At 52.6% G+C, this 20,509-nt stretch overlaps 7 protein-coding genes; 5 read left to right on the top strand and 2 right to left on the bottom strand.

Annotated features, from left to right (window-relative positions):
* Positions 1 to 152: 152 nt before the first annotated feature.
* On the top strand, positions 153 to 2,125 carry RCC_01387 (uncharacterized protein; the record flags this gene model as incomplete). 3 transcript variants are annotated; one of them, XM_023766658.1, is made up of 9 exons in its annotated part: positions 153 to 423; positions 475 to 617; positions 774 to 919; positions 972 to 1,028; positions 1,089 to 1,156; positions 1,209 to 1,409; positions 1,477 to 1,625; positions 1,687 to 1,727; positions 1,780 to 2,125. In XM_023766658.1, the coding sequence occupies 9 exons, from the start codon at positions 153 to 155 to the stop codon at positions 2,123 to 2,125; spliced, it is 1,422 nt and encodes a 473-aa protein (XP_023622426.1). The 3 variants fall into 3 exon arrangements, with proteins under 3 accessions (XP_023622426.1, XP_023622428.1, XP_023622427.1); XM_023766659.1 differs by lacking the exons at positions 153 to 423; positions 475 to 617 and having other exon boundaries at positions 834 to 919; XM_023766660.1 differs by lacking the exons at positions 475 to 617; positions 774 to 919; positions 972 to 1,028; ... (3 more) ...; positions 1,687 to 1,727; positions 1,780 to 2,125 and having other exon boundaries at positions 153 to 198; positions 257 to 417.
* Positions 2,126 to 4,074: 1,949 nt separating this feature from the next.
* Positions 4,075 to 7,207, top strand: RCC_01386 (probable Probable beta-glucosidase A; the record flags this gene model as incomplete). XM_023766657.1 has 8 exons in its annotated part: positions 4,075 to 4,273; positions 4,352 to 4,644; positions 4,702 to 4,714; positions 4,766 to 4,857; positions 4,914 to 5,211; positions 5,260 to 5,464; positions 5,576 to 6,213; positions 6,321 to 7,207. The coding sequence occupies 8 exons, from the start codon at positions 4,075 to 4,077 to the stop codon at positions 7,205 to 7,207; spliced, it is 2,625 nt and encodes an 874-aa protein (XP_023622425.1).
* Positions 7,208 to 7,778: 571 nt separating this feature from the next.
* On the top strand, positions 7,779 to 10,134 carry RCC_01385 (uncharacterized protein; the record flags this gene model as incomplete). XM_023766656.1 has 3 exons in its annotated part: positions 7,779 to 7,971; positions 8,027 to 9,151; positions 9,203 to 10,134. The coding sequence occupies 3 exons, from the start codon at positions 7,779 to 7,781 to the stop codon at positions 10,132 to 10,134; spliced, it is 2,250 nt and encodes a 749-aa protein (XP_023622424.1).
* Positions 10,135 to 11,078: 944 nt separating this feature from the next.
* On the bottom strand, positions 11,079 to 12,493 carry RCC_01384 (uncharacterized protein; the record flags this gene model as incomplete). XM_023766655.1 has 6 exons in its annotated part: positions 11,079 to 11,343; positions 11,406 to 11,563; positions 11,619 to 11,822; positions 11,877 to 11,886; positions 12,049 to 12,253; positions 12,316 to 12,493. The coding sequence occupies 6 exons, from the start codon at positions 12,491 to 12,493 to the stop codon at positions 11,079 to 11,081; spliced, it is 1,020 nt and encodes a 339-aa protein (XP_023622423.1).
* An 899-nt stretch (positions 12,494 to 13,392) lies between these two features.
* On the top strand, positions 13,393 to 13,883 carry RCC_01383 (uncharacterized protein; the record flags this gene model as incomplete). XM_023766654.1 has 2 exons in its annotated part: positions 13,393 to 13,639; positions 13,699 to 13,883. 2 exons carry the CDS (start codon positions 13,393 to 13,395, stop codon positions 13,881 to 13,883), a joined length of 432 nt encoding a protein of 143 aa, XP_023622422.1.
* Positions 13,884 to 15,603: 1,720 nt separating this feature from the next.
* Positions 15,604 to 17,404, top strand: RCC_01382 (probable malate synthase; the record flags this gene model as incomplete). XM_023766653.1 has 4 exons in its annotated part: positions 15,604 to 15,973; positions 16,026 to 16,450; positions 16,510 to 17,294; positions 17,347 to 17,404. 4 exons carry the CDS (start codon positions 15,604 to 15,606, stop codon positions 17,402 to 17,404), a joined length of 1,638 nt encoding a protein of 545 aa, XP_023622421.1.
* Positions 17,405 to 17,736: 332 nt separating this feature from the next.
* RCC_01381 (uncharacterized protein) lies at positions 17,737 to 18,342 on the bottom strand (the record flags this gene model as incomplete). XM_023766652.1 has 2 exons in its annotated part: positions 17,737 to 18,193; positions 18,260 to 18,342. The coding sequence occupies 2 exons, from the start codon at positions 18,340 to 18,342 to the stop codon at positions 17,737 to 17,739; spliced, it is 540 nt and encodes a 179-aa protein (XP_023622420.1).
* Between the last annotated feature and the right edge of the window lie 2,167 nt (positions 18,343 to 20,509).

The raw sequence follows: 20,509 nt of genomic DNA, 5'->3' as shown, positions 1-20,509 counted from the left end.
GTTCTTACTAAGGTACCTTAGGTACTCCAGTGCGTAAATCTCGGAATCCACGAATATCTCGTACTGCACGCGTTTCGCGATCGTCTCTCCAAGGCACTTCATGTTTTCACCACTCTTCCAGATCTGACAATGGCCACCAATTCGATCGGGTAATGAAATTTTCTCGCGTCTTCAAGCTGAGGGCGAAGTCGAAGGCTGGTGGGTCAAAGACGAAGCCACTCATCGTCCCAAAATTTCTGGGAGCTGAGATTACAAGCAAGCCAATTCTCGCTCATCAACAGATATATGCAACCAACCGAGAACGGRGAGCTCGTAGACAGCGTAGAAATGCCTCCCATCTCCAGCAGGCGCCACTGTTCCCGTCCTTGGTCGGATCTCCTACCGGTCCGACTTCCTCTCTCGACACGAACAGTGTAAACGCAGGTGAGATGTCAAATGTTTATGACCACATCATCATCGCTGAAAGCTCGTTAGGTGTTCAAACCAAGACACCTTTGAGGCATGGACAGCAACGATATCCTCAGCGCTCGCTTCAATACGCACAAGGGCCTACGCTGACTAAGCGAAGTCCACGGGATGTGAGATTGCGGAAGAACAGAGGAAAACGATCTCAATCAGTAGGTGCAGTCAAGAGCAGAAAACCTCTCACTCATAGACTGAAAGGAGTAGCCACCGAGGAGACTTCTACGCATCTGCGAAATGCTGAGGTCTCAGAATGGGCATCTCGTGTCAATGTCCGAATCGCCGCTGACTCTTGCACCTCTCCCATTTAGTCGCAAGGTTATGTAAGACGTGTAAAACGTGCCCGATACCCTCCCGGCGTCAATGGAACCATGGAGGATTTGCATTCAATGCTGCGTCTTGGGGGAGACTCTCAGCATGTTTTCCCTTTGTACACCCTTCTAGCTGTGGACMCAGAGTTGGTCGATCTTCATCTTCCTCCCGGTCTACGAGCACTCATCTCCTTCCAGATCTAGGATGACCCCTTGGGGCAAAGTCATCAGCGAAATTGGGCTCACAACTCTGCGGTACGCGCAACGCGCTTTCGTCTGCTCTGTTGTGATCTGTACTGATGCGCATCCTGTTAGAGTTGGTGATGTAGTAGGTCTCGAGCCTGGGCAATATGCCCGCAATTGGGAGCAGAAGATGGAACACTGTGAGGAACTTCCCTCAAATCTCCTGCGTTTTGTAAGCTAAGGCAAACCAAGGTCACATACATGTACAGCGCGTAGGTGTCCGCCGACCCCCCAAAGCTGCCATGTTCGCAAAGACACAGACACTGTCTACCACATCAACCAGAGCGATGTTGAAGAATTTCATGATGTCGCTGTACCAGGAACATGAAGGGCGCGTAGCTATCGTGGGACATTCAGTCATGAGCGATGTGTTCGCGATTCTGCAAGATCCAGGTGAGAATATGATGGGTCCACAGACACACACGTTATCTTCGACGATGATTTTAACGTTCTCCCGCAGCTCTTCAGATCGACCTTCGTACAATCGGCGGTCGCCTTGTCAATGTGGACAAAATCTTCGATACCGTCGAATTGGGAATAGACGCAGTCATTCACGGAGCAGAGTTTGGTAGTCTGAGGTTGGGAAACATGATGGCCGACGTTGGTGCTGTGCGTGAGGGTCTCAAGGGTCCGAAGGTTCAATCGTTAGAGCTAACGAATGAACAACCAGGATCCCAAATACCTCCGCGAAAACACGRCCATAGGTTGCCAGTCAGTAGCCAGCTGCCACCACGACATTGTACATTATTGACTTTCCTTACAGCAATGCCAGCAACGACGCCGTTTACAGCATGATGGCTCTAATACTACTCGCGACACGCTGGAAAGAGCTGACGACGGGATCGCCTGTGGAGAAGAACTTGGAGGCTGCGCGGAACGAGAGAAATGCTGCTGTCCAGAGTCTGATGGCCGAGTTAGCGGCTTGGCGCGACGAGTCTAAGTTTAGGAAGAGGGGGGCTGAGAGTGTAGCGCCTGCGACGAAGGCACTGGACGACACGAGTGGAGTGAATGGTGACAGAACATATGCACGAGAGGATGGCATGGATGAAGATGCGCAACCGCTGGGCTTCTTTTCGAGGCTGTATGGATATTTCAGAAAGGCAGCCTAGGGGAGACCATTGGAGTGAGCAAAAGAGGCATGAGATAGCAACTGGATCGCGAGAGCTTGGTGGCGATTTCTTGATGCGTTCTCCTGCTCAGCCCGGCTTCAGTTGGACTGGGGAAGCCACGCCGTAGACGCTGGTTCACTTACGGCCAGTCACCTAATTTCAGAACACCCACGAGAAAGTTGGACAACCAGCAGCGTTTGACGCTGTTGGCAGACGCTGAAAGTCATCCGCGTCATTCACATCTAGGGGAAGGTCCGTTGGAAAGCATTGGGTATTCCTGGTCTTCTTGAAGTAGATGCCCGTCGCGAGGTACGTAGACTAGCTCGAAAGCCTAAAGAGTAGGTGAATGTCTGAAATCTAGATCGTGCCGAATACCACAGCCTCTTTCGGGAGGAGAATGACCAGGGAACAGACCGATGTTGTTTCCATGTCCGTCTCGTTTGCGTTGGCTGGGAATCGTGCACACACGTGGATCTCTACTGCAGGTGTCGCACTCTGCTCCGATGCGTCCAAATGCTGTATTACAGTGTTCCTGACAGGCAAACTAACGTAGCGCAAACCCTCATAGGAGTGTCGACGGAGTTCGCTCCTCCCTTGCAGGGTATTGAGCTCGCTACCTACGTAAGGTAGGTAGCACAACATCAGTACGGAGGATGACCTCGGAGAAATGGAACCGTCATCCTTCTGTGAGGCGGTGTAGGTCGATGGGCCTCTGACGAATTGATGCTCGATGGCCACCACGTTCACCACGAACGGCCCCGATTAGCGACTGATGGGGCAATTCAACCGTAATGATCAATCATTATTATAAACCAATGTCAACAGTCACCCCCGCTCGTACTCCACAAGTGACAAGGCCCGCGCGAGCGAATGTGGAGCCTCCGCAGAAAAGTCACGCACGCTTGGCTCCGCAGTGTCGGGCCGTCGATGCGGTCTACTATGCGAGAACCCCTGGCTCGAAGTTCGCAAGCTCGCGTGGCGGGCTTGTAGGAGTACAGTAGCCGATGCGATCGATGTTCACTTGGCGGCAGAATGTAGGGAGGTGGTCGGGAGGCGGAATTGTTGCATCCGTTCCATGCCCAACATCAGACTCGCACAAAGATGACAGAGTGAGGGCGATGCGGCCGTCTCTGGGCACGAAAGACCAAGCCATGCCACTACGGAGCCGAGAGCCCAGCTTACAGTGCTGTACCTAGAGGACTTTTAGCAAGATCGGGCCGGCAAACATCGGCGCATTGATTGAGCCAAGGCAGAAATGCAGGCATTCGGCCTGCAAATTTGACATAGCCTTGCATGGGCGCAGGGAATATTCCCCAAGAAATGCCAACCTCCGCTTCGAAGCTGCAGCCTGCAGGAGCTCGAAAGTGGAGTTGTATGACCGGTTGCCGCGTTGTGGAGAGAGAGAACGCAGAGTGCTGCAGGCCTGGATCTTGCGTGTGCACGACGACGGGTACGGGCTTGGACGTGCAACGGTCGGTGTTGCGTTCAGGCCACCCAGCGCAGAAGAGTGGGAGCGATGACAGCTCGTTGGTGCACATGTCTTAGAATGAAAATCGTTCGACTCGCCGCAACCTTGGGCCGAACCATTTGACATGTTCGTCTGCCGGGTGAACACTCGTCGGCGATTGAGTCGAATTTCGGGGGAGTCGCCCCGCCATTTCACTCCACTTGATCCAATTGTGGGGCACTGTTAGATCAGATGCATGGCGCTAGCGGGCGTGACACACGTTTTCGCGTCGCTCAATGCCTCATCGAGTTAGATATATCCAGGCACGAGTGACGATGTAGGTTTGGCTAAAGTGGACAGAGTACCAGCTCGAGATTACAAGTACAAGCAACAGGCATTGCCATTTCGGCGGTTTCCCTGTCAGCCTCGCACACCATCTCTTCTGCACATCTCCATCACTTCTACCTACCTCTGGACTCGAACGGTGTCCTGGTAGAGCAGTATGGTTCATCTTCACGTGGCACTTGCAGCGGCGCTGCCGTTTGCTCTTGCGCAGGTTCAGAACCAGACTTCTTCCACGGCCGCAACGTCGCCACCGGTCTATCCTTCACCATGGGGAGAAGGGCTCGGTGACTGGGCAGACGCCWATGAGCAGGCCAGAACCTTCGTGTCTCAATTGACATTGCTCGAGAAGGTCAACCGTAAGCTGATGCCTTGACAAACTGGCGTAGCCTTGAAGCTACGTGTAAATGTAAAGTCGTCGCTAACGACGTAAACAGTCACCACCGGTGTAGGCTGGCAGAGCGAGAAGTGTGTTGGAAATGTCGGTTCCATCCCAAGACTCGGTTTCAAGGCACTCTGCTTGCAGGATTCTCCTCTGGGTATTCGGTTCGCGGATTACGCCAGCGCCTTTCCTGCCGGTGTGACGGTCGCTGCTACATGGGATCGTCAGATCATGAGGCAGCAGGGAATTGACATGGGAACGGAACATAAGCTCAAGGGCATCGATGTTCAGCTTGGACCTGTTGTTGGACCCCTTGGAAGACACCCCGAGGGTGGAAGGAACTGGGAGGTGAGTGATGAGGGTGGTGTTTCCGTCGCGGAGTGGTTGTGCTGATCAATTTCCCAGGGTTACTCTCCAGGTAAAAGAGAACGATATTACATTATTGATACGGAAGACTAATATTGCTTAGACCCAGCATTGTCCGGCGTTGCTGTTTACGAGACCGTCAAGGGAATTCAGAGTGCCGGTGTCATTGCTTGCACTAAGCACTACATCTTGAACGTATGTCTGATCACCACTACGTACATATCTCTTCCAAGAGACTAACACCCCTTAAGGAGCAGGAACATTTCCGCCAACCATCCGTCACGGAGGAGGGCGATGTACTGCCTGCTCTATCCTCCAATCTCGACGATGTGACTATGCACGAGCTGTACCTTTGGCCTTTTGCCGATGCTGTTCGTGCCGGCACTGGATCGATCATGTGCTCATACCAGCAAATCAACAACAGCTACGGTTGCCAGAACAGCGCTGCTCTGAACGGTCTCCTGAAATCTGAACTCGGATTCCAGGGATTCGTACTCAGCGATTGGCAGGCACAGCACTCTGGAGTCAGCTCGGCATTGGCAGGACTTGGTGAGTGAAGCATAATTCTGGTCGAGATGCACGACTGACGGGTAACAGACATGACCATGCCCGGTGACACGACCTTCAACAGCCGATACAGCTACTGGGGAGCAAACCTGACCATCGCCGTCCTCAACGGAACCGTACCACAATGGCGTCTCGACGATATGGCTGTACGTGTCGTTGCTGCCTGGTACTACGTCGGCCGCGACTCCAACCAGGTCGAAAATGCACCAACCTTTTCTTCGTGGACTCAAGACACGTAAGCAATATTCGAAGCAGCCCTCTAGCTTGGCGTGATGTTATCTTCTACGCTTTACTCGCTGTTGGGTACCGATCTGTGTCTTTGGAAAGATTGCTAACAATGCTGCAGCTTTGGATTCAAGAACTACTTCGCCCGCAAGGACTACACTCTGGTCAACGAGCACGTCGATGTCCAAACTGGACACGCAGAGCACATCCGAGAGACTGCCGTCAAGGGCACTGTTCTCCTCAAGAACACTGGTGCTCTGCCGCTGACTGGTCAGGAGAAGCTCACTGCTGTGTTCGGCTCAGATGCTGCGGAGAACTCATATGGACCCAATGGCTGCGCTGACCGTGGGTGCAACAACGGCACTCTCGCAATGGGCTGGGGTTCTGGAACCGCCCAATTCCCATACCTGGTCACTCCGCTTGAGGCAATCAAGGCTGAGGTCCGAAGCAACGGCAAATTCATCGAGTCTGTCACCGATGACTATGCATACAGTCAGATTGCTGCTCTGGCTCGCCGCGTCCCAGACGTCAACGGCGTTTCCGTCGTATTTGTCAACGCTGATGGTGGTGAGGGCTACATCACCGTGGACGGCAACGAGGGTGACCGCAACAACCTCACTCTGTGGAACAACGGTGACCGCTTGATCCAGAATGTCACCAGCCAGTGCAACAACACTGTCGTGGTCATTCACTCTATTGGTCCTATTCTCGTCAACGAGTGGTACAAGAATCCCAACGTGACCGCCATCATCTGGGCAGGTATGTCAAACTGAAGTAAGGAAGGCAAAGAGCATGTCTCGAAGCCTTCGTCTTACTTTCCAATATCCCGGATGTTTGAGACACATGCTTACATTACTTCTGCTTAGGCATCCCGGGTCAAGAGTCCGGAAACGCCATTACCGACATTCTCTACGGAAAGGCCAACCCAGGAGGCAAGACACCTTTCACTTGGGGCAGCAACCGCACCGAGTGGGGTGTTGACATCGTCTACGAGCCTAACAACGGCGCGGAGGCGCCTCAGGAAGACTTCAGTGAGGGCATCTTCATCGACTACCGTGCTTTTGACAAGAAGAACATTACACCTGTGTATGAGTTCGGTTTCGGCCTGAGTTACACCACGTTCGAGTTCTCCAACCTCGAGGTGGAGTCTCACTCTGTTGCGGAGTACACTCCAACTACCGGCAACACACCCGCGGCCCCTACCTACGGCACCATCAGCAACAACACCTCCGAATATGTGGTCCCGGCAAACTTTTCCCGTGTCTACTCTTACATCTACCCATACCTCAACAGCACCGACTTGAAGGCATCGAGCGGCGAGCCAAGATATGGATTGGAATACACTGCGCCTGAGGGCTCCAGTGACAGCTYTCCACAGCCATACAACCCCGCGGGCAGCAATGTTGCCCCAGGAGGTAACCAGGCTCTCTACGACGTGCTCTTCACAGTTCACGCCAACATCACCAACACTGGCAAGGTTGTCGGCGAGGAAGTCCCACAGGTCTATGTCAGCCTCGGTGGACCCAACGATGCAAAGATCGTGCTGAGGAACTTCGATCGTCTGTCGATCCAGCCGGGCGAGAGCACCATTTTCAGCGCCGACCTCACTCGTCGTGATCTTTCCAACTGGAATGTCATGACTCAAAACTGGGAGATCACGTCTTACCCGAAGACTGTGTATGTTGGTAACAGTAGCCGCAATCTCCCTCTCAAGGCCACCCTTGAGATGTCGGGCAGCCCAGGTGGGTACTAATTGCTACCTTACTTGGGTTTGCAATGCCAGGCAAAAAGTAAATAATTGAGACGCGATACGAATAGCGGAATCGAATGATTCTATCACGATAAATTACGTCCATGCTTTACATTGTCAATACATGTACTCGTCATGTTGTGTTGTTCTCGTCGTGTGGTCAAGAGGACACTGAGAAGTTGAATAGCACGGGTCTTACACAGGTGAGTAGAAGACGAGCAATCTGACAGGTAATGGCATAAGATGTGGCTTGAAATGGCACAAAATTGCAGCTCACATGTTGCTTTGCTTACAAAAGCACATGTCCTCTACATGTACCCTCGATTAGTTATTCCAATGCACGAATGTGTAAGTGAGGTGAAGCTATGAGTGGTGGTGCCTGACGTCGTCGCCGTCGTCGAACGCGAGTCGCGTATCTCCAACTTCCATATATCTCGAAGCYCCAAAGCTCCACACTTACATCTTACATCCTGCATCCTGTTTYGTTTCTTCACAACAACAACAACAGCACTTTTGCACACTTTCTTTCCACACTACCAATCGCATTCCACATACCTTCGTCGGCATCGCAGTCATGCCACCCAAAAAGAAAGGCGCCCCTGCGAAGGCAAAAGCGCCCGCGACCACGCCCCGCGCAACTCGCACCTCTGTTCCCGATACCGTTACGAACAGTCGCGGAAAGGAGTACGAGACCACTGCCGCTCTCTCGCGACCGCGTAGAGAGAGTGCGGTCTTAACATCGGCGACTGAGCTTAAGAAGACTGCAAGTAAGTACTTGGCAATTTCCATTCAATCGAAGCATAAGCCATTGACATTGCACAGCTGCTACCCCGTCGAAGAAGCGCGGCGCTCCTGCTAAGAAAGCTGAAGAGGAGGTGGACGAAGATGAGCCACCACCGAAGAAGCGTGGACGTCCCGCGAAGCAGGTTGCGGAGAAGGTGAAAGTCGACGACCCGCCGAAGAAGCGCAAACCAGGTCGTCCTGCCAAGAAAGTCGCAGTTGAGGTGGAGGAATCGGATGATGATGTCGCTGAGGAGGATGAAGATGGCGGGGAGGAAAATGTACCGGATGAGCCAGCTGCGGCTGCAAAGCGGCGTGGCCGCCCACCTAAGAAAGCTGCTGCTAAGGCTCCCACAAAAGTCGCAGTTGAGGTGGAGGAAGTGGACGATGAGGAGGATGAAGATGGTGGGGAGGATGAAGATGGTGGGGAGGAAGATGTTGTGGATGAGCCAGCTGCGGTTCCAAAGCGGCGTGGCCGCCCGCCTAAGAAAGCTGCTGCTAAGGCTCCTACGAAAGTCGCAGCAACTAAGAAGCGTGGCCGTCCCTCAAAAGCCGCCATCGCTGCTGCTACTGAAGGAGAGAATGCTGAAGGTGCAGACGAAAGCGATGAAGAAGAAGCACCCCCTCCTAAGAAGCGTGGTCGTCCCTCAAAAGCCGCTATCGCTGCTGCTACTGAAGGAGAGAACGCTGAAGGTGCAGACGAAAGCGATGAAGAAGAAGCACCCCCTCCCAAGAAGCGCGGCCGTCCTGCAAAGAAGGTTAAAGATGCGGTTCCCAAGACAGAGACAGCTCCGCCAAAGAAGCGCAAGAGCTCGCCGAGAGGTGGAGAGACTACCAAGATGGATGGAGATGACGATGCTGCTGCCGATCAGCTCGAGGGTGAGTTGATCGACACGGCTGAGGAGGCTGTCCGCAAGCCGCCAGCTACCACTGGAAAGGGCAAGGGGAAAGCAACAGGCAAATCTCTCAAAGGCGAGGTCTCTGTGTACGAGGACGAGGACGAGGCTGCATATGAAGACCGCGTTGAGCAAGCTGCAGAGAGACGCTACTGGCTGATGAAGGCAGAGCAGGAGGACCGCGAAGAGACACTCGCAAATGGCGAAATCTTCAACGCCAAATTCACAATTGACGACCTGAAATCCAAGGATGGTCCGGAGCCGTGGGATGGTAAGTGCAAGCTGTCTCTCAATGGTGCGATGCGATTCTAACTGTACGTAGGGGTGCGCAACGTAGTCGCGGCCAAGAACATGCGCGAGATGAAGAAAGGCGATTTGGCATTCTTTTACGCTAGTGGTGGAAAGAGTGGCCGGAAGCCTGGTATCACCGGCATCATGGAGATTGTCAAGGAGCACGAGCCTGACAAGACTACTGCTGACGAGGGTGCTTACGGATACGTCAAGGATGAAAAGGCTCGCGGCAAGTGGTGTGTGGTGCACGTCGAGTATCGCAACAAGCTCAGCCAACCAGTCCACCTGTCAACCCTGCAGAAGTACACCGAGAAAGGCGGCGTGCTCAGCAACATGCAGGTGCTTAAGCAGTCGCGCCTGAGCGTGACGAGTGTGACGGAGAAGGAGTGGACCTTCATTACYAAGAAGTTGATTGAGGGATTCGAGGATGAGGATACTATGCCAGGAGTTGAAAGCGGTCATTCTAACGACACGACCATCGCCGCGTCCAACCCCGAGGAGGAGAGTACTTTGCTCACCGCTGAGCAGGTTGACGACGAGGTGATTATCAATGAGAGCACCCAGCCCGAACAAGATCTCCCGACAGGAACTGTCCAAGCTGGACTTCTCCTTGCTACTACCGAGAGTGAGATCCCATCAACCGACACCATTTTCCCCGCAGAGACGTCGCAAACTTCTCACCCCACGTCTCGTGGTGGCTCGCACGCTCCACCGGTCAAGTCCAAGGCTGCCGCTTCTCGACAGAGCTCGCGCACTCCATCAGTCAAACCCAGTGCTACCACTTCTCGTCAGGGCTCGCGAGCGAGTAGTGTAGCTGCGGGCAGCCTCGCCCCACCGACAACCAACGGTCGTGGCCGCAGTCGCACTCCCAAGGTCCGCGCCGGTAGTGTTAGTGTGGCCGACTCTGCGGATGTTGATGGTACTACTGCTGGCATGCCGGTTATTGGCGAGGGTGATGAGTGATTGCTGTTATACGACAGCATCATTTCACACTAGCAGTTTTCTCAAGCAACACTATGACTGGGTTGATATGGTCTCATACCCATGTGTCATTTCGAACATGGAGGCTCGTGCCTTTTTGGGTGAAAGATGTGGCAACGGCGCGGCGGAGTTATTACTGCTTCTACTGCGAGCGAGGCAAATGGATATGGCGTTCAAGGCGACCAGTTTGCTTTAGTGCGGATTGCTTTACTACGGCAGCAAGATACCCATACAGTTTTGCTTTACGACATAGCGTATACGAAATGCACTTCGGCATGAATGTCTTCCTTGCTCGATTATGTGCCTTCGCTGTTTGGTGCGAAAGAGAAGGCGGCCGGTCACCGTTCACTGTGGCAGCTTTGAGTATGGCTCTCAAAGTAAATTGGTGAGGTTCGATCCGGACTTGGGCGTGAARTAAGTATTACCTTGGACTCTTGCCCTTCACGAGTCGCGCGACAGGCCATGTGGTTGATTTTCTTACTTCACTATTCCTTGGACTCAAACCTGCGTATGGAACCTTCGATCCAGGCGCACACTCATCTCTACTTTGGAAAGACCCAATTTCTGTCGTGGTGGCTTTCCGGCTCCTTCGTGCCGGCTACGATGGAAAGGGGTTGAATGTTCCGGCTTTTTCTTCGCCTATTCATACCTTCGCATAGCTTTCTCCATTGCACGTCTTAACAATGCTCAGATACCGAAACAGGCATTCACGCGGATATCACACGCGCTCGAGCCCGGCTCGGTTGTTCGGAATGGTGTTGAGAAGTTGTGCGGAAATCAAGTAATATCAAGTACTAACTGGTAATGACTGACCAATCCGTCTGCCACAATATCAATTCAWGCGCATAGGTGTATGTATCTCTCGTGATCGCCGATATCTTTCCATCCGAAGCATGGACTGGTTCCAAGCAGTCTCTCGGGTTCTACTAAATGGAGGAGACAATGCCAACGTCACCATCTGGAATCCCACTATCCAGGTACTCTGGGACACAAGCGTCCTTTGCCTCGCCACCTTCGGGAATACCCATGCCTGCGCAGTCCGAGCCCGTGAAGGTACCAGCAATACATTGGGAATAAGGAGCGAAGGTGATGTAGCCGGATTGACCGGGTTGGAAGGTGGCCATGCCGGACACAGTGGAAGACTTTGATTTTTCCCAGGTGTGGCTGTAGTCAAAGGAGACGGTCTCGGACCTGCTCTTATCGTCAGCCGCGTCACCCATCTTTTTCGCGCAATTTTCGGTAGAATCACTTACACAATTTCGAAGAATCCGGCTTCGCTCGATTCACTGACACCAAAGGTGTTTGAGAAGCTGGACTCGACCGTGCCCGAGTAGCCTTGCTGACAACCCTCTTGGCAAGATCCGTAGGACCGGGAAACCTTGACAGGAGTACCAGCTTGCGTGARTTTTCCCTAAGCTGTGTGTCAACACAACGCCGCTCATCTTGTAGCTTGAGATCATACTTACACCCGTCTTGTTGAACTTGCAGTTACCCTTGCGAGGCTTGAGAGACGCTGGTGAGCGATTCTTCAGATTGGCAATGTCGGGAGAGGTTCCATTCTTCTTGGCTTGGTCTTCCTCGTCGAGGGCTCGGATGATCTCAGCAGCCTCTTCAATGGTGCGTCTACGCTTGCCTGGAACCTGTCCGCACTGGTTGTCACATTCGTCTCCCTAAAAATTTGTCAGTGTGGAGTCATCAGACCAATGTGATTGTGGACGGCTTACACAGCACTGCCTAAAAGCAAATGGCAAAAAGGGTTAGCGGTGTCTCTAACATTCGGGGCGGGCAAAAAATGAACTCTGATCTCCCAGCAGTTCACAGATGCGTAGAGATCTCCTCGTCGGCATTGTCTTTCGATATCTGCGTGGGCTGCTTTCTACCCTTCACTGTACTTACCATGCGTAGAATGGAGTGGGGAGGTCAACCTGAGCGCATTTGTTCTGAGTGCGGATGGTGATGATACATTCACCACATGGCGGAGCTTTTGCGAGAGCGCTATCCCTCCCAATGACCATCTCACAGCCCTCATCTTGGTGGGTTTGGAGTTGAAGATAGGTTTTGTAAAGACTCTTGTCTGTGGGCTCGGTGGCGTAATTGTCGTCTGTTCATTCGGCTTAGCTTTGTCCTGTCCGCCATGATTGCTTTGAGGGATCGCAATCTCACCTCCCAGATACGTCTTGGGGCACGCATCGTTGGTAGCCTGGATCGTTTGATAGTAGCCCAACTTGTTGCAATCTCCGTTTGGAAAGGCGAGAAGTGTGGCAGAAGTCGTCTCAGCAAATGCGAGCCTCGCGATGGCCGCGCTCACGAGCAAGAAGGTGGTGGTGGTTATGGATGCCATCGTGATTGAAGATTTCCCGAGGAGTTCTTGCTTGGAGTTCGATGGTGATTAATGACTTGAAGATGTGAGTGGATTTACCAGATCCATGTCCAGGGTTGGATCTTTATATGTCTTGCCGGCATCCAGCTCGCCCCCTGAGCGCTCTGCGCCGAACTGGATCTGCTGCTCGTTCTCAAAGTGGTCGCTACTCAGGTCCGAAGGACAGCGCGATGAAGGACTGTACGTAATGGTTGGTGGATCCCGAAGAGAAGGACATCAAGAATCCACTCCTCATGTCATCTCCGAGCCGCTCCAGCAGAGAAGGATTCCATGTCCGTCGCAACGTTTGTCATGAACGATCGAAGTAGCAATGCCATGGAGCGTTGTAGTGAGCCAGGACCTCGTCACGATCGCAATGTCTGGTATGGGTCGGTGCTAAGTCCGCCACTAGACACATATTAACAATTCGTGCTAATTCCGCCGCTAGATATATACCGATGATCACTGGGTTGGTGGAAGGATTAGTAGAAGAATTTACTCAAATGAATTAGGCACGCTAATTCCAGTGAGAAGCTCGCAGAATAGGATATGACATGCGCTCCGTGTATAGCCGCGTTGCCTGAAGGAATTCCAAACTCTCTTTCGCATCACCTCCACTCGATGCTTTTCGCAGCGAAGACTATGCTCTTGATCCGTGCTTAGCACCGCTCGATGTCCTTCTGAACCCAGCGGCGGAATTAGGCTGCGCAGATGCAACATGCTCTGAGAGAGCACTCGGTGCGATCGATTATGCCTTGTTTGAGTCCATGAGTGTGGCTGTGAAGACACATAAAGGTCCACTTTAGCCCAACTTCCACTGCTCGTTACAATCGACCCATACACACGATCAGTCTCGCATTCTCCCAGCAAAAGATCTCACCATGTTGAACATCCAACTCCTCACCCTTGCGGCGCTTTCTGCCACAGCCATCGCAGACCTGAACTGGTATGGCGACAATGGATGCGGAAATGATTATCTGAGCGGATCGACTTTCAACTGCGGCCTTGGCTGCACTGCATTCACCGACTTCAAGGGGGAACCTACCAACAATGTCCACTCCGTCGAAGGCCTTGTCTTGGAGCCAAACACTCAAGTCCTTCTTTACAAGAGCGCTGATTGCAGTGGAGGTAAGCATCTCTTCTCTCTGAACCGCGTCCCCTTCGTAATCATCACTGACCTTTGCAAGACCCATACTCTGCCATCGGTCAATCCTACGGATCTCCTGTTCCAGAAAACCAGTGCGTCCCCAGCAGCAAGGACGGCCTCGGCTCTTTCCAGGTCGTTGTCTACAGTGACAAGAGCGGGGGTGAGGCTTGTCCGCCAGGTACAATGACCGCCGCAAGCTCCAAGTACCCAGCCCCCACTGGCTGATGAGTGACGCGCATCACGAGTGGTGGTGACAATTGGCAACGCCTCATGATCGGATTTGAGGCATCAAAATGGTCGCGATGGAGGAACATCTGCAGGAGGATCTCGCCAACTCTCGATCTGTACCTAGATACATTTATTGCTCAAAGTTGCAAAGATTGGGTGATTGACTTCGTTCGTTATGGTCGTGAACTTGTGCCCTTGTCGTGGCTGGTGTATTTTGTTGTGCGCGGGGACAGTATTGTCTGACGTCTTTATGTCGACCAAGATGAGTAGAATGCGCGTGATGTCGGCCCGGAATCGTCTTGTCGCCTGAACAACCAAGACAGGCGAGACTGATGGCCTACGGATCTCGCAGCATACGCTCGGTGCGTCATCCGGGGCATCTTTCAGAATAACAGCAGCAGCTCCGTCATGTAATTTGGGTGAGGCAGCGGGTGCCACAACTGGTCAAAATTGTCCGTCTCGCCGGGCAGTCGCCGATGTCACCCATTCCTCGGCGATGCGAAGGACTCTCGCGTGAGACTAATCGTACTAAGCCGGTGTGAAGTCTGTACTTCAGATACGCCTGCCGACTGATCTTGCTGAGACCAGCTCGGCAAAGACCATACCGTCAAAGCCAGAGGAATCCAGCATCCTGCCGATATCCGCAGAGAAAGAGTCTTTTGCGGTTTTTCCACTACCAGAAGGTTCCCCAAGTACGCGTTGGCATGATTGCATTGTGTAAGGAGCATATCTAGGAAGGTGTCAATGTGGAGCTGATCTGGAGCGAGGAGGATGTGCCTATGCCGCATTGACCACCTCATCTGAGAATTTGAGGGTTAGGGTTGGGGTAGTGTGATCATGAAGCTGTCGTCGATATGTGAAATCCATGAAAGAATGATTAGCCGTGTGGTTGCCTTGCGTACAAAGCAAATAATGTGTGAGGTTTCGCAAAGGCAGCATGCAGCGGTCCACGCATGTTATGTGTCTTCGTGTTCCCGCCGTTCTTCTTTACTGAGTGGACTCCAAATCCAGTACCTCTTTGTTGCAACGGTTGCCTTGGAAAGGAAAAAGGGATGGGATCTGACCAAGAGCAGATTTGCTGTTCCGTAGGGAATGCTCGAGAACTTCACGAATCCCGTCGACGGATCCTCAAATCGCGATTTCTCTCATACCGAATGGTTCATACAACATTCTACAAGCCTAAGGCGCAAAGTCCGTCATCAAAGACACATGAAAGATGCACAAGTAGCAGGCCTCGGCGGTTGTGATTCGCTCGCTCGGCTAGGATGGGTATTGCGGCGACATATCCCGGCCTCGACCGGCCTCGCCCATTCATGTTCGGCGTGGCAGGACACTTTGATGGCAATCCAAGCCAATCGCGCCTCCAACGTCCGTAAGAAGAGGTGAGAAAGCAGCAAACCTGCGAAGTAATCCCCTTCACATGGCATTGCAAGCTCCTGGACGAGTGAAGTCATTGGCTCTTGGCAATGAAGTACCCCACAATCCAGCTCCTCTGAGCCGATGTGTACGATCGGATGCGGGATGGATGATCTTTGCGACATGAACAACCTTCCTCGCACCCTCGGCACAATAGGCCCTCTACCAGCTTAAGCCTCATCTTTCCTGTGACGTATATATCGAAAGGGTGAGTGTTTCTGCTAACAATATCATTTTGTGTTTCCCTCCCGTCACACATTCCTCCATCAACTACCCACCTACCAAAGAGATAAACACAACCATGCCTACCCCAGTCAATGCCGAGCAGATCCTGAAGGACGTCAACCTTCTTGGGAAGCTCAACGACAAGACTCGCCAGGTCTTCTCCAAGGAAGCTACCATCTTCCTTGCTGTCCTCCACCGCACATTCAACGCACGCCGCAAGGCACTTCTTGAGCGTCGTCAGATCCGCCAGCAGGAGCTCGACAAGGGCACACAGCTTGACTTCCTCCCCGAGACCGCACACATTCGCCAGAATGATGCATGGCGAGCAGCTCCACCAGCACCTGGCCTGGTGGACCGAAGACTTGAGATTACTGGCCCTACCGACAGGAAGATGGTTGTCAACGCATTGAACGCCGACGTCTGGACGTACATGGCCGACTTCGAAGGTAGACGCATCAGCACAAGTGTTGACATTTGCAACATCTGACAGTTCTCTAGACTCCAATGCTCCAACATGGGACAACATGATCAACGGCCAGCTGAACCTCTACGATGCCATTCGAAAGCAGGTCGACTTCAAGATTGGCGACAAGGCATACAAGCTTCGTACAGACCGTCCTCTCCCCACACTCATCGCTCGTGCCCGCGGCTGGCATTTGGAGGAGAAGCACTTCACCGTTGACGGCGAGCCAATTTCCGGTGGTCTCTTCGACTTTGGCTTGTACTTCTTCAACAACGCGAAAGAGCTGGTGAAGCGTGGAGCTGGTCCATACTTTTACCTGCCAAAGATGGAGAGTCACCTGGAAGCGAGACTGTGGAACGATGTATTCAACCTCGCACAGGACTACATTGGCATGCCTCGAGGTACCATCCGTGGAACCGTCTTGATCGAGACTATTCCTGCTGCATTCGAGATGGACGAGGTAACTTTGAACCAACACGTGAGCAAACAGGAAACAAGGCACTAACGTATCCACTGTAGATCATCTACGAGCTCCGTGACCACTCCTCTGGCCTCAACTGTGGTCGATGGGATTACATCTTCTCGGTCATCAAGCGCCACCGCAACAACAGCCAATTTGTGCTGCCAGACCGATCCGCTGTCACCATGACTGCACCTTTCATGGATGCATACGTTCGCCTGCTCATCAAGACATGCCATCGTCGTGGCGTTCACGCCATGGGTGGTATGGCTGCTCAGATTCCAATCAAGAACGACGAAGCTGCCAACAAAAAAGCCATGGACGGTGTCCGCGCTGACAAGCTTCGTGAGGTTCGTGCAGGACACGACGGAACCTGGGTGGCACACCCTGCGCTTGCTCAGATCGCCGGCGAGGTTTTCAACGAGCACATGCCCACGCCAAACCAGCTTCACGTCCGAAGAGAGGATGTGCAGGTCAACGCCAACGACTTGCTGAACATGAACGTTCCCGGCAGCATCACCGAGGATGGAATCCGCAAGAACTTGAACATTGGTCTCGGATACATGGAGGGCTGGCTCCGTGGAGTCGGTTGCGTGCCAATCAACTTCTTGATGGAAGATGCCGCTACCGCCGAAGTCTCTCGATCGCAGCTCTGGCAATGGGTCAAGCACGGCGTTTCGACCAGCGAGGGCAAGAAGATTGACAAGCAATACTCGCTCAAGCTTCTGTACGAGCAGGCAGCTGAGCTTGAGAAGGGCGCTGGCAAGGGGAACAAGTACCAGCTTGCGGCCAAGTACTTTGCTACGCAGGTGACCGGCGAGGACTACGCCGAATTTCTGACAACGTAAGTGAAATTCCGCAGTGCTTGATGAACCCTTACTAACAATGTTCCACAGACTCTTGTATAACGAGATCACCGCTGCAGGTGACAAGACTCCAGCAGCCAAGTTGTAGTTTGAAATATTATCGAATCTGTTGTTCGTACTTTCGCGAAGGAGTTTGTTGGGATGATATAGTAACGATGCTGTAACAAATGAAGTGCCTCAACCAGTATTGACAGGGAATGGAAAGAGTCTTCATGCCATACACCCCCACAACATACAACCATCTCACGTTTTGACTGCTCACCGTCTGGGGAACTGTTACACTGAAACGATTCCTTGTGATCTCTAGGTCTTGAGAGTTAGCGTTACCGTCCACACAACTCTGCTGTTCTAATTCACATCCCAAAGCCAATCAATATCTAGGGATAGTTTCTGGTGTGATGCATCCGGTACTGTCTCCATTTATATCCAAGCACTGCCGGCCTGTTTATCCAGCGCATCAGCCTGCTTCCTCAATGCATCGGCCTGAAACCTCTGAAATGCATGCTGAATCCGTTCTCTGCTTTCCCGATCCACAGCAATCTGCTGCCTTGCTCTAAAGCTTCCAGTCAAGAGCCCCGTCTCACCTCCAAGAAATACTCCACCCAGTCCCAACAACGTATAGGTCGCGAAGTCGCCCAATTTTGAAGGTCGAAGTAGTCCGCTCAAGTCAGGCAGAGCTTCCTCACGCCCATCTGCGAATCGTACGGCTTGAGGCTTCTCCACAGTTCGGAAGGCTTGGAACATTTGTCGGCGGCCTCTTCGAAGACGGAAGGCAAGGAGGACCCCCAATCCAACACCGACGATCGAACCTATGCCAGTGTGCATCGACACAGTACTGGCTGCGTTTTGCAGTGCATCTCGGTCGGATTGTCGCAGACTATACAGTATTGTCAGGCCTAGCTGACTTGTGATTTTTTGTTCCAACAGCTTGTGCTCGACTTACTCGTGTTGCATGTGTTGTTCCGCCAGAGCTCCCAGCTCCGGACCCAAGCCTTTGCGAAAGATGGCTAAACTATCTCCAGACATTGTGTGAGGCGAGCCCTTTCTCTCTCAAAGTTTTGGCAAGTCGATGGATCGTTTGTAGAACAAAAGGCGTGCGTAATCGTAACGCGTGCGACAATAAGCAGGAATGGAGTGAGATGACAGGAAGCAAAAGCGAGTAACCTCTGGAAACTTGGGAAGGCGTTTCCTACCTACCGTACTTTTGTTTGCCGAGCTCTGTACTCGCTTTTGCCGGCTACGTAAGGACGACTGCGCCCGCCAGTTCCCCATCCCCACGTTGCACGGAGCGCACGCATCTCCTTGCGTAGTTTGCGCTTCCCCACCACTCCGGTCACTTCCGAATCTGGGCATCATGTGGAGAGATGTATACTTTACTTCGCTTTTCGAAATGCCATTTAGGAAAAAGCAACTTTGAACTGAACTTGAGGCATCCGATCTGATGGTATTCACATGCGAGACTGTCAACCTGCTCTCAAGGAATTGTGAGCCTCAGGCACGCACTCTATAAACGGTCTCTGGATCATGCTCTCGGAGCTGTGACTGGTTTCAGAGGCTCCCGCTCTCTGCTCATAGCCATGGCAGCAAGTCGGTTAGTGGAGAAACGGAAAGGCTTCATGTCATCAGCATTGGGCATCTTCATAGGAATGACCCGCTACCACGCCTTGGCCGAAGACGCATTCTTCGCTTATGTGCAACGTTCTCACTACAGTAAGTGGGGGATCTTCGAGTGTCAAAGATGCTGAAAGTTACATGTGCGGTTAAGGATGTTTCACACCTCTCCAGAAGCTGGCATGGCCGACAAGGGATTGTTGTGATTGCCGAGCACGATCATAACATCAGGGAAGCGACGCAAAATATTGAATCTGAAGAGAGCTACGTTCCTTCATGTTGAGATGAAAAGCGCTTAGCAGCACCCTGGACGCCAATGTGACTTTGAATTGATGACAACTTCCATTTCATGGGAATTTGCTTCAGCGACCGGGATTGGACAAGGGGTGCCGCGCTATTCATCCCAACATGAAGAACCGTATAATAAGCCAAGCCATTCAGGCTTGTGCGACAGACGAATGCCAATTCTGCACCGCTGGCATTCAGACCAGGTTCAGGCCGACTCGGACTCGCGTTCGCGGATATATCTTAATCCGGTGGGCAGCACTGAAGATGTTTGGGCATGCAGTAGTACGAACTCTAGACAGGAGACGAGGATTCTTAAGTGGACGAACATCTCGATCGACATGTGTGATGGATGTATGGCAGCTTGCAGGAAGAGAAACGGAGAGTTGTACTGTAGGCACTTGCATGTGACACAACCATGCTGCGAGCAGGCATACCCTACATGCGAACTTCGAGCTTCGATCAAGAGGAACTGAGCAAAGAATGAAGATTCGCACGTAGAACTTAGCTGCCGGATAGAGCGTGAGCTGATCGTCTGCATTGTACGCGCTTCAGATGCTGATTTCGTCCACTTACCTGCCTTCAAGGGTGGTTGAACAACAAAAAGTCGTTGCCGCCCTTTCGTAGGGCAACTCAGCCGATTTCCGGTAACGATTAGGTTGCCAGTCCTTGTTTATAGAAGATGCAAGGGGGTCAAGAGTCTAGACGCGAGCCCTGGGGATGTCACTCGCTCGCCGCGTGATCGGTTGTCAGGGCGGGTACGGGCCGAACATTCGTGAACCTGGTAGTCGTGCTGTCGTCGGAGTAGTAGACAGCAGACGGTGAATCTTGAGAGCCAGCAAAGGCCGTGAGTGGTGTGCAGCAAGAGCCCGGTTTGATATCGATGCTAGCAGGTCATATGCTGTGGCCCGGGCACAAAGGCTTGGTTTCATCGCATCGGCTTTCTACTCATGCCGAGTTTGATGTGACTTGGCGACGCCGCTACAACGCGGCAGCCAACATATATCTTAACGCTAATCGGTGTWCATCTCGAGTACATCTTGTCCGTGGTTCCAGATCGGGAGTCCCCTGATTGAGTCGACAGTGGCCAAATCATCGATAGGCATCGCCTTATCTCTCTTCTGATAGGGAGCCTGATCGGACGACCTGTCAATCGGCACCAGGCAGTATTGTTGAGGACAATCTATTGAGATTTCACAAGAAGTTGCGGCCGGGATATGCTGCCGCGAGGCCTGGCGGCTGTCGTGTGATCGGAAGTGGTCAGCCTGTAACTAACCCTAGACCAAAGTCGTCTTCT

This window comes from Ramularia collo-cygni (genome assembly GCF_900074925.1).
Source record: "Ramularia collo-cygni strain URUG2 genome assembly, contig: RCC_scaffold01, whole genome shotgun sequence".
In the NCBI taxonomy this organism is placed as follows: domain Eukaryota; kingdom Fungi; phylum Ascomycota; class Dothideomycetes; order Mycosphaerellales; family Mycosphaerellaceae; genus Ramularia; species Ramularia collo-cygni.
This window is presented reverse-complemented; position numbering and strand designations above follow the sequence as displayed.